The 14,535-nt window shown below is 41.4% G+C and overlaps 1 protein-coding gene across 1 annotated transcript in view; it reads left to right on the top strand.

Moving 5' to 3' along the window:
- The first annotated feature begins 576 nt into the window (after positions 1-576).
- Positions 577-14,535, top strand: part of FAM120B (family with sequence similarity 120 member B) — a 48,215-nt gene continuing 34,256 nt past the window's right edge. The window contains exons 1-4 of the mRNA XM_058021524.1: positions 577-605; positions 1,476-2,521; positions 6,854-7,034; positions 13,023-13,118. Of these exons, the coding sequence (XP_057877507.1) occupies positions 1,502-2,521; positions 6,854-7,034; positions 13,023-13,118 (1,297 nt within the window). The 5' untranslated portion in view covers positions 577-605; positions 1,476-1,501. The remainder of the gene's footprint in view (positions 606-1,475; positions 2,522-6,853; positions 7,035-13,022; positions 13,119-14,535) is intronic.

The following is a 14,535-nucleotide window of genomic DNA, read 5'->3' on the forward strand; positions in this document are numbered from 1 at the left end:
GGTTCCCCTCCGCTGGCAATCGGCCCAATGAAAAGCGAACCCGCCCCCCGCCAAAGGTCGCGCTGCCCGGGGGGACATAAATCTCCCAAGTGCGACTCGGGGGGGGTTGAAGCGATTTCGGTGCGCGACGCTTTCATGTCCCCCGCCCCGTCCCCCCGTGCCGGCCGGGTTTGTTCGGGGGCACAATGGCCCCTCCGGCCCCATTGTAGCCGTACAAAGCCCAGGCACCGCAGCCCCCGGGCGGGGACAGACGCCGTTGCCAGCGCCAGCCCCTCCAGAAGCACGGTCCGACCCCTCACAGGCACGGCCCGGCCCCTCCAGAGGCACGGCCCCTCCAGAGGCACGGCCCCTCCAGAGGCACGGCCCGGCCTCTCCACAGGCACGGCCCGGCCCCTCCACAGGCCCGGCCCCTCCAGAGGCACGGCCCGGCCCCTCCACAGGCACGGCCCCTCCAGAGGCACGGCCCCTCCACAGGCCCGGCCCCTCCAGAGGCACGGCCCGGCCCCTCCACAGGCCGGGCTCGGCCCCTCACGGGCGCGCCCCGCCCCGCCGCCTTGCGCAGGCGCGGCCCCGCCCTCCCCGCGGGAAGCGGAAGCGGCGCTCGGGTCAGTGCCAGGCGGCGGGGCCGGGGCCCGGGGACTCCCCGGGACTGGGCCGGGCCGAGCGGGGCGGGGCGGGTCGCCGGGTCCCGGTCCCGGTCCTGGTCCCGGGTCCCGGTCCCGGTCCCGGTCCTGGGGTGCGCGGGCAGCGCGGTCCGGGAGCCTTACGGACTCCGGGGCGGGGGACTCGGCCCTGCCGGGGCTGCACGCAGCGGCCCCCGCACCCTGCGAGGTCCTTTCCAAGCCAGACTGTGATTAAAGAGGGTGGCATTCAGAACTCGATCTTTAACTGATAGGTTTCGGGAATGCTTTTAAAAGCTGTCTAATCACTGTAGTTTGTAAACTCACTTTCCTTTACCTTTTGAATACCATAAGCTTGTATATTTCTTAATAAAAAAACAAAATCTGTCCTCGATTTTCTTGTATTGTGTTCTTCTCTATACGCTATTAACCTGAAATCTCCCTCACTGGGGATACTCAAGAACCGTCCAAACGCAATCCTGTGCTGTGTGCTCTAGGATGGCCCTGCTGGAGCAGGCAGGTTGGACTCGTGGTTCCTTCCAGCCTTACTCATTCAGTGTGAATGAATGAGTGAATTTTGTTTGGTCATACTTACCAGAATTTTTTGATACTTATATTTTTCACTGATATAAAAGCCAGAAGTGGAAGGGAAAATGAATGACTACCTATGTTCGGTTTGCAGAGGGGATGTAAACTCTTTCAAATTGTTAAAAGCTGGCATACAGCAATGAACTATCAGCAAATGCAGAAAAATAACAGTTCTGTTTCCAAGCAGCTTTTAAAAGTATTATTGTAGAATTTCATTGTTTTCCAGTATTGCATCTTAGAACATTGTTTTTATTTCTCTTCTTTCAGACTGCTGTGAGTTTTGGAGATCAGCCATGGGTGTTAGAGGCTTGCAGGGATTTGTGGCAAGAGTATGCCCACATGCGTGCCAAACGGTAGATCTGAGACAAATGGCAGAAAAGCATCGCACTGATCATCCTGACTGCCCACCTGTTATCGTGGTAGATGCCATGAGCTGTGTTAGACGCTGGTACACTCCAGAATCCTGGGTGTGCGGTGGCCAGTGGCGAGAGTACCTTGCTGTTTTAGAGGATTTTATCAATGCTTTTATGGCAGCTGGTATCAAGTTGGTGTTTTACTTCGACGGGGTGGTAGAAGAGAAAAAGAGAGATGAGTGGATCAAACGGAGGATGAAGAATACTGAGGAAATAGCCAGATTATTTCAGTTTATCAAGACTTACAGGAGACAGCCAGGGAGAGAAATGTTTGTTCTTCCTTCAGCTCTGCCTACTTTTACACGTTATGCCCTGAAATCACTCGGTCAAAAAACAGTCTGCACGTTGCAAGAGGCAGACTTTGAGGTGGCTGCATATGGTTTGCAGCACAAATGTATAGGAATTCTGGGGCAAGATAGTGACTACCTCATCTATGACACATGTCCCTACTTTTCCATTGAGAACCTCCGTTTGGACAGACTGGTCACTGTTATGTACTCTCGAGAAGTCCTTTGCAGTGTGCTGGGTATTAGTTTGACACACCTTCCTCTCTTTGCGTGCTTGCTTGGCAATGATATTATTCCAGAAAGCATGTTGGAAGGATTTTGGAACAAATGTTTAACCAAGAGTCGCCACAGGAACTGCAGCTACAGCAGAAGAGCAGACATACTGCTGTCTGTAGCAGATTACATCTCAAAAATTCCATGCTCTTACAGCAGCCTGAAAAAATTGGAAGAGATTCTACCTCTGGGATCAGACAAGACATTGCTCTGCAGAGGAGTGAGCTCCTACCTTTTGCCTGGGCAGCAATCTCCATGGGTTCCTCACAATGAAACAATTTGTCAAATGTTATCCCTTCAACAACAATCACCTCTCTGTCAAGATAAAGAAATCTTTCAGGTAACTTATTTTTTAAACCTTAATGATCACTTCATTGCCATGACTAGTTAATGGAAGTTAGTAATGGGTACATCAGTCCTATAGATTTCAATTTGCTTGTGCAAGAATCTTTTGTCTGTTAAGTAGAGCTCCAGTTATGATTATTGCATGCATTAATATGATCACAGATGCAGCACATTTAATATTCTCATTTTGGAATGGCGGCTAGGTCACATAATGGGGAGCAGCTCCTGTCTAGGCCAACACCTGGACACAGAAACATACTTCCCATGTATTATATGATTTCCCATGTTAATATAATTTGTGTATTGACTTGGTTTTTACTTTGAGAACCCACAGGTCAGCCATAAGCTGGTCAGTGATCTGCTTGGCTGTGCCTTGCAGTGGAGGTATCAAAGGTAGCTGTGCTAAGAATGCAGAAGTTGAAATTGCTTATGGTGGAGATGTGGAAACTCCTGCAGAATCATGTCGTAGAGTTATAGAATGGTTGGGGTTGGGACTAAAGATAACCTAGTTCCAAAGCCCTGCCCTGAGCAGGGAGACTTCCATTAGACCAGGTTACTCAGAGCCCCATCCAACCTGGCCTTTAATACTTCCAGGGATGATCCAGCTCTTCTCTTGCCAACCTGGGCCAGTGCCTCACCACCTTCACAGCAAAGGGCTTCTTCTTAATATCTAATCTAAACCTACTTTCTGTTGGTTTAAATCCATTGCCCCTCATCCTGTCACTACACACCCTTGTGAAAAGTCCCTCTCCAGCTCTTTTGTAGCCCCCTTTAGGTATTTGAAGGCAGCTCTAAGGTGTCTCCAGAGCCTTCTCTTCTCCAGTTACACAACTCCAGCTCTCCCAGCCTGTCCTCATAGCAGACATATTCCAGCCCTCTGATCACGTTTGCAGCCCTCTGGACTCATTCCAACAGGTCAAAGTACTTCCTGTGCTGGGGATGTCAGAGCTGGGCACAGCACTCCAGGTAGGGTGTCACCAGAGCAGAGCAGACAGGGAGAATCCCATTCCTTGCCCTGCTGGTCACGCTGCCTTGGATGCAGCCCAGGGTTCAGCTGGCTCTCTGGGCTGTTAGTGCATGTTGCTGGTCAAGCTCACAGGTCAAGCTGCTTACTCAGCAGCACCCTAAAGCCCTTCTTAGAGCTGCTCTCAATCCATTCTCCATCCAGCCTGTATTTGTGGTCAGGAATGCTCCGACCCAAGTGCGGGATCTTGTACTCGGCCCTGTTGAAGTTGCTGAGGTTTGCACAGGCCCACCTGTCCAGATTCCTCTGGGTGGATCCTTTTGCTCCTGCATGTGGATGGCACCGCACAGCCTGGTGTCACCTTGCCAAGGGAGCACTTGATCTCACTGTCCATGTTCCTGGCAATGATGTTAAACTGTGCTGGTCCCAGTATGACCCCTGAGGACACCGCTTGGCACTGGCCTCCCCTTGCACATCGAGCCATTGGCCACAGCTCTTTCAGTGCGACCATCCAACCAGTTCCTCATCTACCAAGAGGCCCATCTGTGAAATCCATGCTTCTCCAGTTAAGGGACAAGGATGTTGTACAGGACAGTGTCAAATGCAATAAGTCTGTATTTTTGGTTCAGGTTAAATTCTCCTTGTTTTCCTTGTCCCTGAATGACCCAAAAGCACTTCAATGTGTTTATTAATTCCCAAAGGGCAGGGGTGCAGTAGCAAGTTTTAGTTATGGCATCCCACGTTGACAGGGATGCACTGATGTGGGGGTAAGATACGGTATGGCAGATTGAGTCACTCTGGGAAATTGGATATATTAGCTTAGGGTGGTGTACCTGGCTAATAGAAAATGTGCTACCTTGCATCAGAATTTATGGTACAACAGTAAGTCTAGAGTACAATTCTGTCAATTCGTGGCAATTAAGATAACATATTGAGATTTTTTAAAAAAATCTATACAAGGAAGTGTATTTTAGACCCTATATTAGCCATCTGTTACTCCCTATTTTATTAGGTCCTTGTAGACTTCAAACACAGAAGTTTCTTTTTCTTTCTCTTGCTTATCTTGAGCATTTTCTTTAAAACTATTTTTGTTTCCTCATGTTACTGTAAAGTAACAATATAATTTACATTTTGCTTTCTAAAAAGACTATAAAACATTTTATAACTGCATTGTAATGCAGTGCTCATTTCAGCTAAACTGTAGATATATTTGGGTTTTTATATTCACCACACACAGCTACAGTACATATCACTTTTTACTGTTGTAGTTAAATAGAAGATATTTTAAAAAATCAGCAGCCATACATCATAATAAGGTGTTGAAGAATCTCTTTCTGCTTGAAGTGCAAGGAATAAACAGCCAGAATGCAATTATCTAGGTTGGATTATGGCCAGGACAATAGTGGCAATATCCTTATTCCTTAAGAGAATGTACCATGTGGTCTTTATGACAAATGGTAATTATTTCTTGGCTTAGTCTTTAATTTGAAGGGTTGAAGTTCTGAAGCATCATGCTGAGCTACTGCTCTAATAAAATAATAATGTTTAGAAACTCCATTGAACAACGCTTCCCTGTTGCTACAAGAATCCTACATGAAGCCAATCCCTGGGCCAAGGAAATTACAGTCAAAATGTTAGACATGTTAACTTCTCTTTTGTTTTTGTTACAAGTGTTCAAATATTTGTATATGTAATGTGTGTGCTTTGCTTCATATTTTGGAACCCATATGTAGTTCTGCTTACCTTGCACATTGTCTGAGCTTCACGTAAATGGCACACAAAGCTCAATTCCCACCATGAGGGCACAGCCTCATGTTGCTGTTTCTCTCAGAAGAGCATAACTTTCTAGCTGATTGTAGGTATGAATCAGAAATATTTTTCAAGATACAGACATTGAATACAGCAGTACATTTGAAATCAGTTTGCAGTTTTTTTAGTACATAAGGATATGTAGCTTATTGGCAAATTGCAATAAGCTAGTGTTGTTGATGGTCTCATCTGGTTTCTGTGCAATAGTTCAGTGCTTCATTAAAATCATGCTTAGAAATAGTTGATGCTCTGTTTTTATTTTATACAAAAGTATACTTGATGGGATTACATTGTCTACACATATTAGGAATATTGAAATATTTCTGGCAGGGAAACCTTTAATTTATTGTATAAGTGCTCTGTTGATTGGCGCTGTACACAGAAAATATGACATTTTAGTAGAATTATTTTTGATCACTAATTACCCAGTGAATGACTTCAGCTGTGACCTGCTGAGTTCCCAGGTTTGCAGATACTGGAATTCTGCAGAAATGAATTTGTTTCTGGCCAGTGGTCCAGTAACTCCTGGTGAAAGAATCTGTGGTAGCTTCAGCTGGATGGCACAACCCAAATAGTACAACTGGCACAACACACGCAGGGAATGTAGAGCAAAGAAACATCAGTGCCTGCTCACCATAGGGCACAGGTCCTGGAGAATTTGTTAGTGGCACCCCATGGAAATACTCACTCTGCTCAGCTGTTTAAAACACCCCAGGTTTTGGTCTGGGGTTGTACAGTAGAAAGTCTGTCTGTGCACTTGACCAATCCAGATTGCCAGCGTTACTGGTTGGAATTCTGTGCTGATGAGCACAGAATGATGCTGAGAGCATCTTTGTTGCTTTCTCACCTAGGCTGTTCCTCACCAGCAGACCCTGCTGGTACTGAGGCTGCCTGTAGCCAGCTGCTGTAGCCAGATGTGTCTGCATCCAGTCATGGTTAATGTGCTGCCTGGGTGATGCTGTTAATTCTGCTTTTTAGCAACATGCCTGCAGACCTGGTTTTCCTCACTAGAGTACATGGCATTTCTTTTCACAGTGGAGAGCTATTGCAAAGTAAAAGTATGGTGAAATTAGGTATTCTAATTTTACCAGAATGTAAACTACACCAAGTCAGGTCAGGAAAGAAATACAGCTGTCTTATATAGTTCATCTTGTGATAAAATGGGAAGTTTGCATTTTGTCATGCCTTCACTCACTGTTTAAAGAAGGAAGATACATTTTCAGGGGACCAAAGGAGGGCAGCTATGCTAGAATTCAGAATTAATTTTAAGAATAATTACTTTCTAGAAAACTGTTGTTCAAGCTTTTAAATTTTTAGAATTAAAGGAGGGGCTAAGAAAGGTAATGACAGTTTTCCTGGGGATTCCTCTCCACAAAAAGATGAAAATAAACTATATTGGTGTTATTTGAAAAAGCACTTGTTCCCTCCCTGGCTATTCCCTCCATTTCTACTGATAGAGAAATATCTATTTCCTCAAACAGTGAATACATGTTGTTACTTTTTACTTATTCTTTACTTTGGAGATAATGCCTTCTTCCTTCTTTGAACTAACAGTTAGCTAAAGAGCAGCATATCCAATCTGAAAATTATTCGATCTTCAATATCCTGAGTCATGGAGAGATTGAGTGCAGCAACTCCTTGGAAGATGACTTTGATAGAGAGATTCCTGGACAGGCACTTATCTACCGCCCTGCTCGTCAGCATATTTATTCTATCTTGCTGGAATCTGGAAAAGGTAAGGATTAAACCACTTACACCATTGTACTTTCAATTTTGAAATATGAAATCTTGAATTCATTGCTTTAGTGCCTTTATCAGCATTTAGGATAGAAAATGCATTTAGGATAAAAACTCCGAACAGCTGAAATGTATTTCTTATGGAAGTAAGAGAAAATGTGAAATTGTGGGCTTTTTCTACATGCTGCTCCATTTCAGTGCTTTTAAAGTGATTTTTAAAAATTGGAGCTTTTTTCCTTGCTAAATGGGAAGTTGTGAAAGTTGTTAATGATCAAAAAATTGAGCAAAGCAATGGTCTTTATGAGATTTTTGAAAGTTTGAAGGTGTATGAAACCTAATGTTCTTGGGTAAGTGTGGCTCTGGATGAATTAGTGAGATGCAATACACTTTTACAGAACAATAATTCACTGTTAAAGTTTTACCTTCTGTTGATTTTAAGTCTGCAATTTTCAGAACAGTCAAATACAGTTACTGTAATAATACAAATGCAGGTAGTCATGCCAGCTATTATTAGTTCTTTCATCCAGGTTCTAGAAAATATGATTTCCTTATCCAGTGGTATAAACAGATTCGGTAGCAGGTACTTACATCTGTGCTTGCATTCATCTCCTTGAAGACAGAGAGGTCTTTATTCACATCCTTGCACCAATTTCATGTTCTTAAGACTTCCATTAGTTAAGTGTTATCTTTACAGTGTCTTTCAGCCAGTGAGTTGAAAATTAAAAGTGTACTGAACTTTATTTGTTTGAATGTGTTGATTTCTCCGTGGTAATCACTTTACATTTTATTGATGAAAGTGCACCGCCATCAAACCTAATATTCAAACTATTTGCTTAGAAAGGCACAAAAAGGTAATTAAGTACATGATTTCACTCAGCAGCCAGAGGTTGAAGTTGTGCCATAATAGGAAAAACTGAATCAGAGTTTACATAGCAATTTGGAGAGAATAACAAAAATCCCAGCAGTAATCATGCACATCTGTCATTTTTCATTTTTTGGTGTACTGCCTCCAAATTTTGTATATAATTATAACTTGGTTGGGTTTTACTTATTCATCTGAACAGCAGGATATTCATTGATGTTTTCAGAAACACCCAGGCCAAAATTCCTAATTAACAGTTGTTGGTGCAGGATGGCAGGGTAGTAGGCAGGTTAGCATTTGTGTTACAGTGGGTTTAGTACTCAGAGAAGATTAGAATTGAAATACAGAAATGTTTATTTAGAGTCATATTGAAAATGAAATTTTAATGGGAGAGTTGTCTTCTTTTAAAGAAGTGATTTTAGAATAAAATGACAGCATGGGTTATTTATTCTCAGTTCAGGCTTCCAATTCTAGTGATAATTTTCTAAACTAAGTCATAGTTTAGAAAATCAGTCCTTAACCCTTCCAGAAAGGTAGGTAGATTGTGTCTGCATGGGTGCCTCTATTAAATCTGCATTTTCAATGCATGTGTCTACCTCTAACTGCTTTAACCATGTCACTTCCTAGTAGTTCATGAGTTGTTTTTTTATTCCAGTGTATAGTTGCTTCTGAGTCAAGAGTGTAGATCATTAGTCACAGTCTGTATTGGAATGCATAGGTATGTGTAAGCATTAGTTTTTATGGATTCACTGCTAGACCTACAAAACTTTGTTCTTTACGAAGTAGAGTCCTTTGCCAGTTTCCCTCAGATGAGATCAAGTTGATTGGTTTTTGTAATTTGATAAGGGATAGGATGGGAAGAAGTAGTCTACACTGTCGTAGTATAAGGTAGAATGACATTGAGTTAGCATTATTGAAGAGTTTACTGAAACAAGACAACTAATTAAATTAGTCCATGTGGAGTCTGCCACCATTTTACAGCTGCTAATGTAGCACATTTGAAGCTAACTAGACTTACTCTGCACAATGTTTGTTCCAGTTTGCCGTGGTCATGCATGTGTTAGTGATCCTCTTTTTTACTCCTTAATATCATCAATTAAAATATGGTGGAAACTGACCTCTTTGCAGTTTGCAGATCTACTTACTTACTATTAATTGGCAAAGCAGCCAAAAGTTAGTAAAAGCAGTGGTTACAGTTTTAGTAAGAGCAGGTTAAAGCTAATGTAAACTGTTTGCCCTACTCTGAAAAAAAGACTGTTAGTGCTGAATGTCTAGATTGTGATTTTTAAGGGTGCTTAGGAGACCCACAAATCCATAGGAGCAGAATGTCATATCCCTTGAAGCCATCGGCCCTTACCATGCCACTTTGCCTGAAGCCATAGTGGGATGTGTTGCTTTTCCTATCAGTGCCACTTTAAATAATTTTCTTGCACAGCCACTCATTTCAATCCTTGCACATCGTCTCAGTTGTGCTGTTGCAGCTGTTTGTGCAGCTGTGTGGTGGCCTAGTTTGAGAAACTGAAAATAGCCTCTGTCTCTCTTCCCTGCCTTTTTTGTAGTCAGGTAACTAACCTGTCTGTTTCCCCATCTGGCTCTGTGTAGCCACAAGCAGCTGTGCTGAAACACCCCGAGGGAATGGCAGGAGTGGGAATGAGCAAATCAGTGCCTGCCTGTAAAATATAGCAGAGCTGCTGAAACAATTGCTTATATAACATTGCCTTTGGTATAGTTTGGTGTGTGGTGCCTGTGCCTTTACTCATGGAAATGATGGAGAATCACAGCCTTATTTTTGACCCTACAGAAATAAATAGGGGGCTGATTTTGACAACATGGCATTTGTTGTCTGTCTATTTCAAAAGTGCACTTATAATTAACTGAGCCATTCTGATCAGTATGTGAAATATTGCATACAGTGATAGAAATTGTCAACACTTTAGCATCTTTCTGAGAAAAAGTACTTCTGGAAAAATTCAAGTAGGAGGGGGAAATAAAAGTAAATAATACACCCTGATAGGCCAGCCAAGCTTTCTTATGTGTGCAAAGGGTTCAGAACAAAGCCAGCAGGTTTTGGCACTAACACAGTCCATGAAAATACCTGCACCTGCATGTCCATTGCCAATTAGGAGGTTATGGAATGTAGCCTGAGCCCGTGGCCAGCTCCTCGAAGTCCTGGCATCACTCCCAGTTCTAACATTAGCAGGCCAGACTGATTCTTGCTTTGACACTGTCAAAACCAGTCCCTTAGCAGAATTTTTGCCAGTTATCACCAGTGACTGCTCAGGAGAACTGGGGCTGTTGCAGGTGTAGAGGAAGACACATAACAGCATTTTCCAACTCTCTTGTGGTTTGCACATAGTTGAAGATTCCTTAGGCTGCCTAAGCAGTGCTTTCACAGGTCATTCAGAATCTATTTAAACAAAGGAACTGCTTTTTTTTTAATTTAATTGGTGATATTCTTTATATGCATTATGGGGAAAAAGTTGGGGTTTCTTTTCCCCAAGACATTTCCATGCAGAGAGGGTTGACATTTAGAAATCATATCTCCACTTTGTTCTTGGTATGTTCATAGGCTGTCAGTTTGCAGGACCTTGCTTTCAGCTATATTTATTTGGCTATTTTTGTGAACAGTGATGTGTTTGTTACTAATGTGCTATAGTAATGAAAAGCACTCAGCTGATGTGGGACTATGTCCTGTACCTACACTCACAAACATGTAAAGAGTGAAACTGTAGACTTTCCTTCAGCTTCCCTTTTTACTGGGCATGAGTTCAATGGTTGATGTCAAAAATAATCTCTCACTGGTATTTAGGATCAAGACACATTTTGATATGTATTTATGTGACTTGTGGAACTCATAAAGAGCAATGCTCCTCACCAGCGAAGTTATTCTATTTCCATGTTTCTTTATACCATCTTAACTTCTCCTCATGTCCTTGACAATGCCCTCCTGCAGTATATGGTATTCCTAAGCATGTTCCCTATTGTTTCCTGCTCTTCCCAAATCCCATCTAGCTTTTCTCTCATCTCTAGCTCTTCTACAGATATTTGTGTATTGATTTGCCATTCAGTCTGTTTGGATACAACAGTAAGTTGACTTTGCTGCCTTTCTTTCAATTGGTGCCCTAATAGGATCCCTCTGTCAGGTGAGTCTTCAGTTTCACAAAATGTCTAGGACTTTTGAAATCCATTTGAAATCACTTCTCCCTTGGCAGATTTAGTTGAAGGAGACCAGTGCATCCATGAATTAATTATAAGACAGATGTCCTAATTGCATTAGGTTTGCCTCCTTAAGAAACCAGGCTAAAATTTAGGAGTCTGAGTGAACTGAATAAATTGAACAAAGCAGAGTAATCCACACACTAAATCTTAAAACTGAATGTTAAAACATCAGAATGTTTCTGAAAGTTACTTTGGGTTATTTGATTGAAGGGTTTTGTTCATGAAATAATGTTATCATAGACAATGATTTATAATCAAGATGTGAGATTATTCAGCTATTGGAATGTACAGTTTAAGGCTTTTTCCCCCTGTACTGTAGGCATTTTAAATTTTATTTTTAATGTCATTGGTTTTTGAATAGATAAGCATGGCAAGTCATGTGTAACACAGGCCCTCATACTCCCTGTGTTGGTTCTTCAGTCCCTCACCTTTATTGGGAGTTTGTGCTGCAGGTCCATGGGGAAGGGAGGAAGAAGCAGGGTTGTAAAACAGATTTTGTAGTGTTCTTTTCCCCTTCTCTTACCCCGACATTAGAAATTCATCTGAGGAATTTCTGCCCTTGCACCATAGCACACTACTTTTTCATTCATGTCAACAGTTATCTCCAGCATTGAGCTATGAGTGAGATCAGGAAATTGTGTGACAAAACCTTTTTGAGTGGACAAGGAAAGGACAGTGTTGGAAAGGTTTGTTTTAATCTAAAGGTTTGGTTTAATCTAGGGGAAGTTTTGGTTAGGATTCACATGGCATCAAAAATACTTGTGCAGTAAATTTTAGGGAGTTTGAAATTGGTGATAAAGGGCAGGATTTTTAAAGGATAATGGCTTCAGTATTTGTTGAGAGCTGGAAGAAACTAGAGATGCAATCCTGTGAATCTGGAAAGGGACAAGGGAGGGAAAAAAAGGAAATATTTGAAAACTCTACTCCAAGTGCCCAGGACTAGCTAAGTCTCTTTAATTCATACTGTTTACCAGATTACAGGGAAGAAATTTAGGGCACTATGGCACGGGTACCATAACCAAAATCTGGACAGAATACATGATAGCAGCACTGATTCTATGTTTGTTTGGGATTTTTTTATTGAAGACTTGCATTTGAATGATTTTGAGCTGGTTTTTGTAAATTGGATAGTCTGCATTTCAAAAATACTCAAATGCGTGATTTTTTTTTTTTCCTGTAGGTTGGTTTGTTTGGGTTTCTTTAAGCATCAAGTAGTTAGATGCACAATTCCTGAAGTCAAGTTTTTAATTTAAGAGCCATCTATAGAGGGGCTGAGCAGGATTCAGGTTAGGAGCTAGGAAAGCCACTTGAAGTATTATGTATAAACAATTCCTTTATGCTCGATAAAAGGTCTGGAACAATAGGCTGTAAAAGCTCTGCATCTGATGGTGGGATGATTCCATTTCTTTCAAATAGCCATCAAGGCCTCCTTATTAAGATTTTGGCTCCAACCCTGACACAAGAAACATCAGGGCAAGTTGGAAGGTGAATCATATTAAGCTCTGCCTGGATATGTGGCAGTGTAACAGTGCTGAGAGACTGAGGTTGCTCATGCAGGTCCCTGAGCTATGCCACATGCCTCCAGAGCTTCCTGAGCTGCCTTGGGCTGGGAAGGCCTAGGCCTGTTTCAGAATGCTTTCCACAGACTCTTGTATTTACAGTTTTGATTGCAGTTCCCCAGCCCAAACTCATGTTTATAGTACGTTATTGAAACTCTCTTTTATTTGTTCTGATGATTTGTCATAAAGATACTGAAACAATTTTTTCTTGGTTTGTTTCTAAAGCTGAGCAAACAAGTCATCAAGAAGTGCCTTCTATTTGGAATCCTGATCACAGCTTATCCCAGCTGTTACAGTAGTGTCAATACTTGCATTTGCCTTACTGATCCAATTCTGTCTTTTTTAGGTGGAACCTGTCCTTCGGTAAAAGAGTGGTTTGTCTATTTTGGAAATCCTCTCAAGCAGCCAGACCTGATCCAACCTGTACAACCTTCTCTTACAGGTAGAATAAAAATGTGTATTAATCTAAACTGAAATAACCACTTCACTAAAATGAGGTTGGACAATCCATCATATATTTGATACAGAATCCAGGATGACTGTGGAGAACAAGGACCTAAAGAGCTGCACTCTTGTAGTCGCTTTTAATTATCTTTTGTAATTATAGTAGGATTCAGCTTTGAGATACATGTTTTTGCTGGGTCTTGTTAAACCCAGTGCTAATTCAAATATCAGTTCTAAAATGCAGACAATTTCTTAGAAGTTCTAAATACTGCTCTGAGGCCAGGATAAGTGGTGTGTGGGGCCATGTTAAAACTCATCTGGTAAGCTGTTTGACAGATTGCGTTAATGAGATCAGTGGAGAATGTAAAAAGGAGTCATTTTTATATCATCTCTGACAACCCAGAGAGAGATTCCAGCTTTTAATTAAAAAAAAAAAAGGGCTGTTTCTCTGAAGCTGTTTCTGCCCTCTTAGGTATATTGTGTGGTTTTATCTTCTTCCCTTTGGTAAAAAAACACATTAATGAGCACTCTTAGTGAAATTGGAGTTATGAGAAATGTGTTACATTTATGAGGAAGTATCATACATTTTAGTGAAAAGATTGAGTACTGTATATATATAATTGTGTGTATGTATATATATATATATATACAATTGTATCATGCAGTATAAGTTTAGGGTGGGAAGTAAACAATTTTATTATGTCAAGGGGAAAATTGTTCTAAGTGTTCGTTTGTCCATGCAGTTGTAGTCATCCTTGATCTCACAGTTCTCCCTTTCTGTCATCTGTTGGCAAATGGATCAGCAGCTCAGGGATTTTTCTAGTCTTTCACATGAAATGTATTTCTTCCACTGATATACAATAGATTGATATTTTGTTAAGAAAAGTTACTATCTAGTTACTATCCAAAAGTTATTCAGCTTTTGGAGAGTAGTTACCAGCACATCTTCCTTGGGCATCCTACATCCTTCTGTAGCAGTCTTTGTGCTGATCTGATCCAAATCCAAATACAGAAGCTGAAATGTAGGCGCATCTTTGTAAATTTATAGTAAATTTTCTTTTTCAGTATCCAAAGATTGAATATTTATCTTCATATTTGAAACTCATATATTTAATGAGAGTCTTTGAAATCAAAGATGAAGGAAAATCAGTTGCTTTTTAGATATCATCCTTTTCAAAATCCTTTTTAAAGGGCTGTTCAGAAAGAAATTGGTTATATAGACTAAGTACAAAAGAGTTTTTATTTGATATACAGTGCTTTCACTGTCCAGTACCCCTGACACAATATTAGGAGAGTGATTATCTAGTTGGCTTTGTGATAGCAAGAAATTGCTGTGAAATTTTTCAAATGGAATATGAATATGCAGATTGAAAATTCATCAGTTGGTGCTGTGCAAATGTTTTATTTCAGCATAC

Source organism: Melospiza georgiana, chromosome 3, assembly GCF_028018845.1.
Source record: "Melospiza georgiana isolate bMelGeo1 chromosome 3, bMelGeo1.pri, whole genome shotgun sequence".
NCBI lineage: Eukaryota > Metazoa > Chordata > Aves > Passeriformes > Passerellidae > Melospiza > Melospiza georgiana.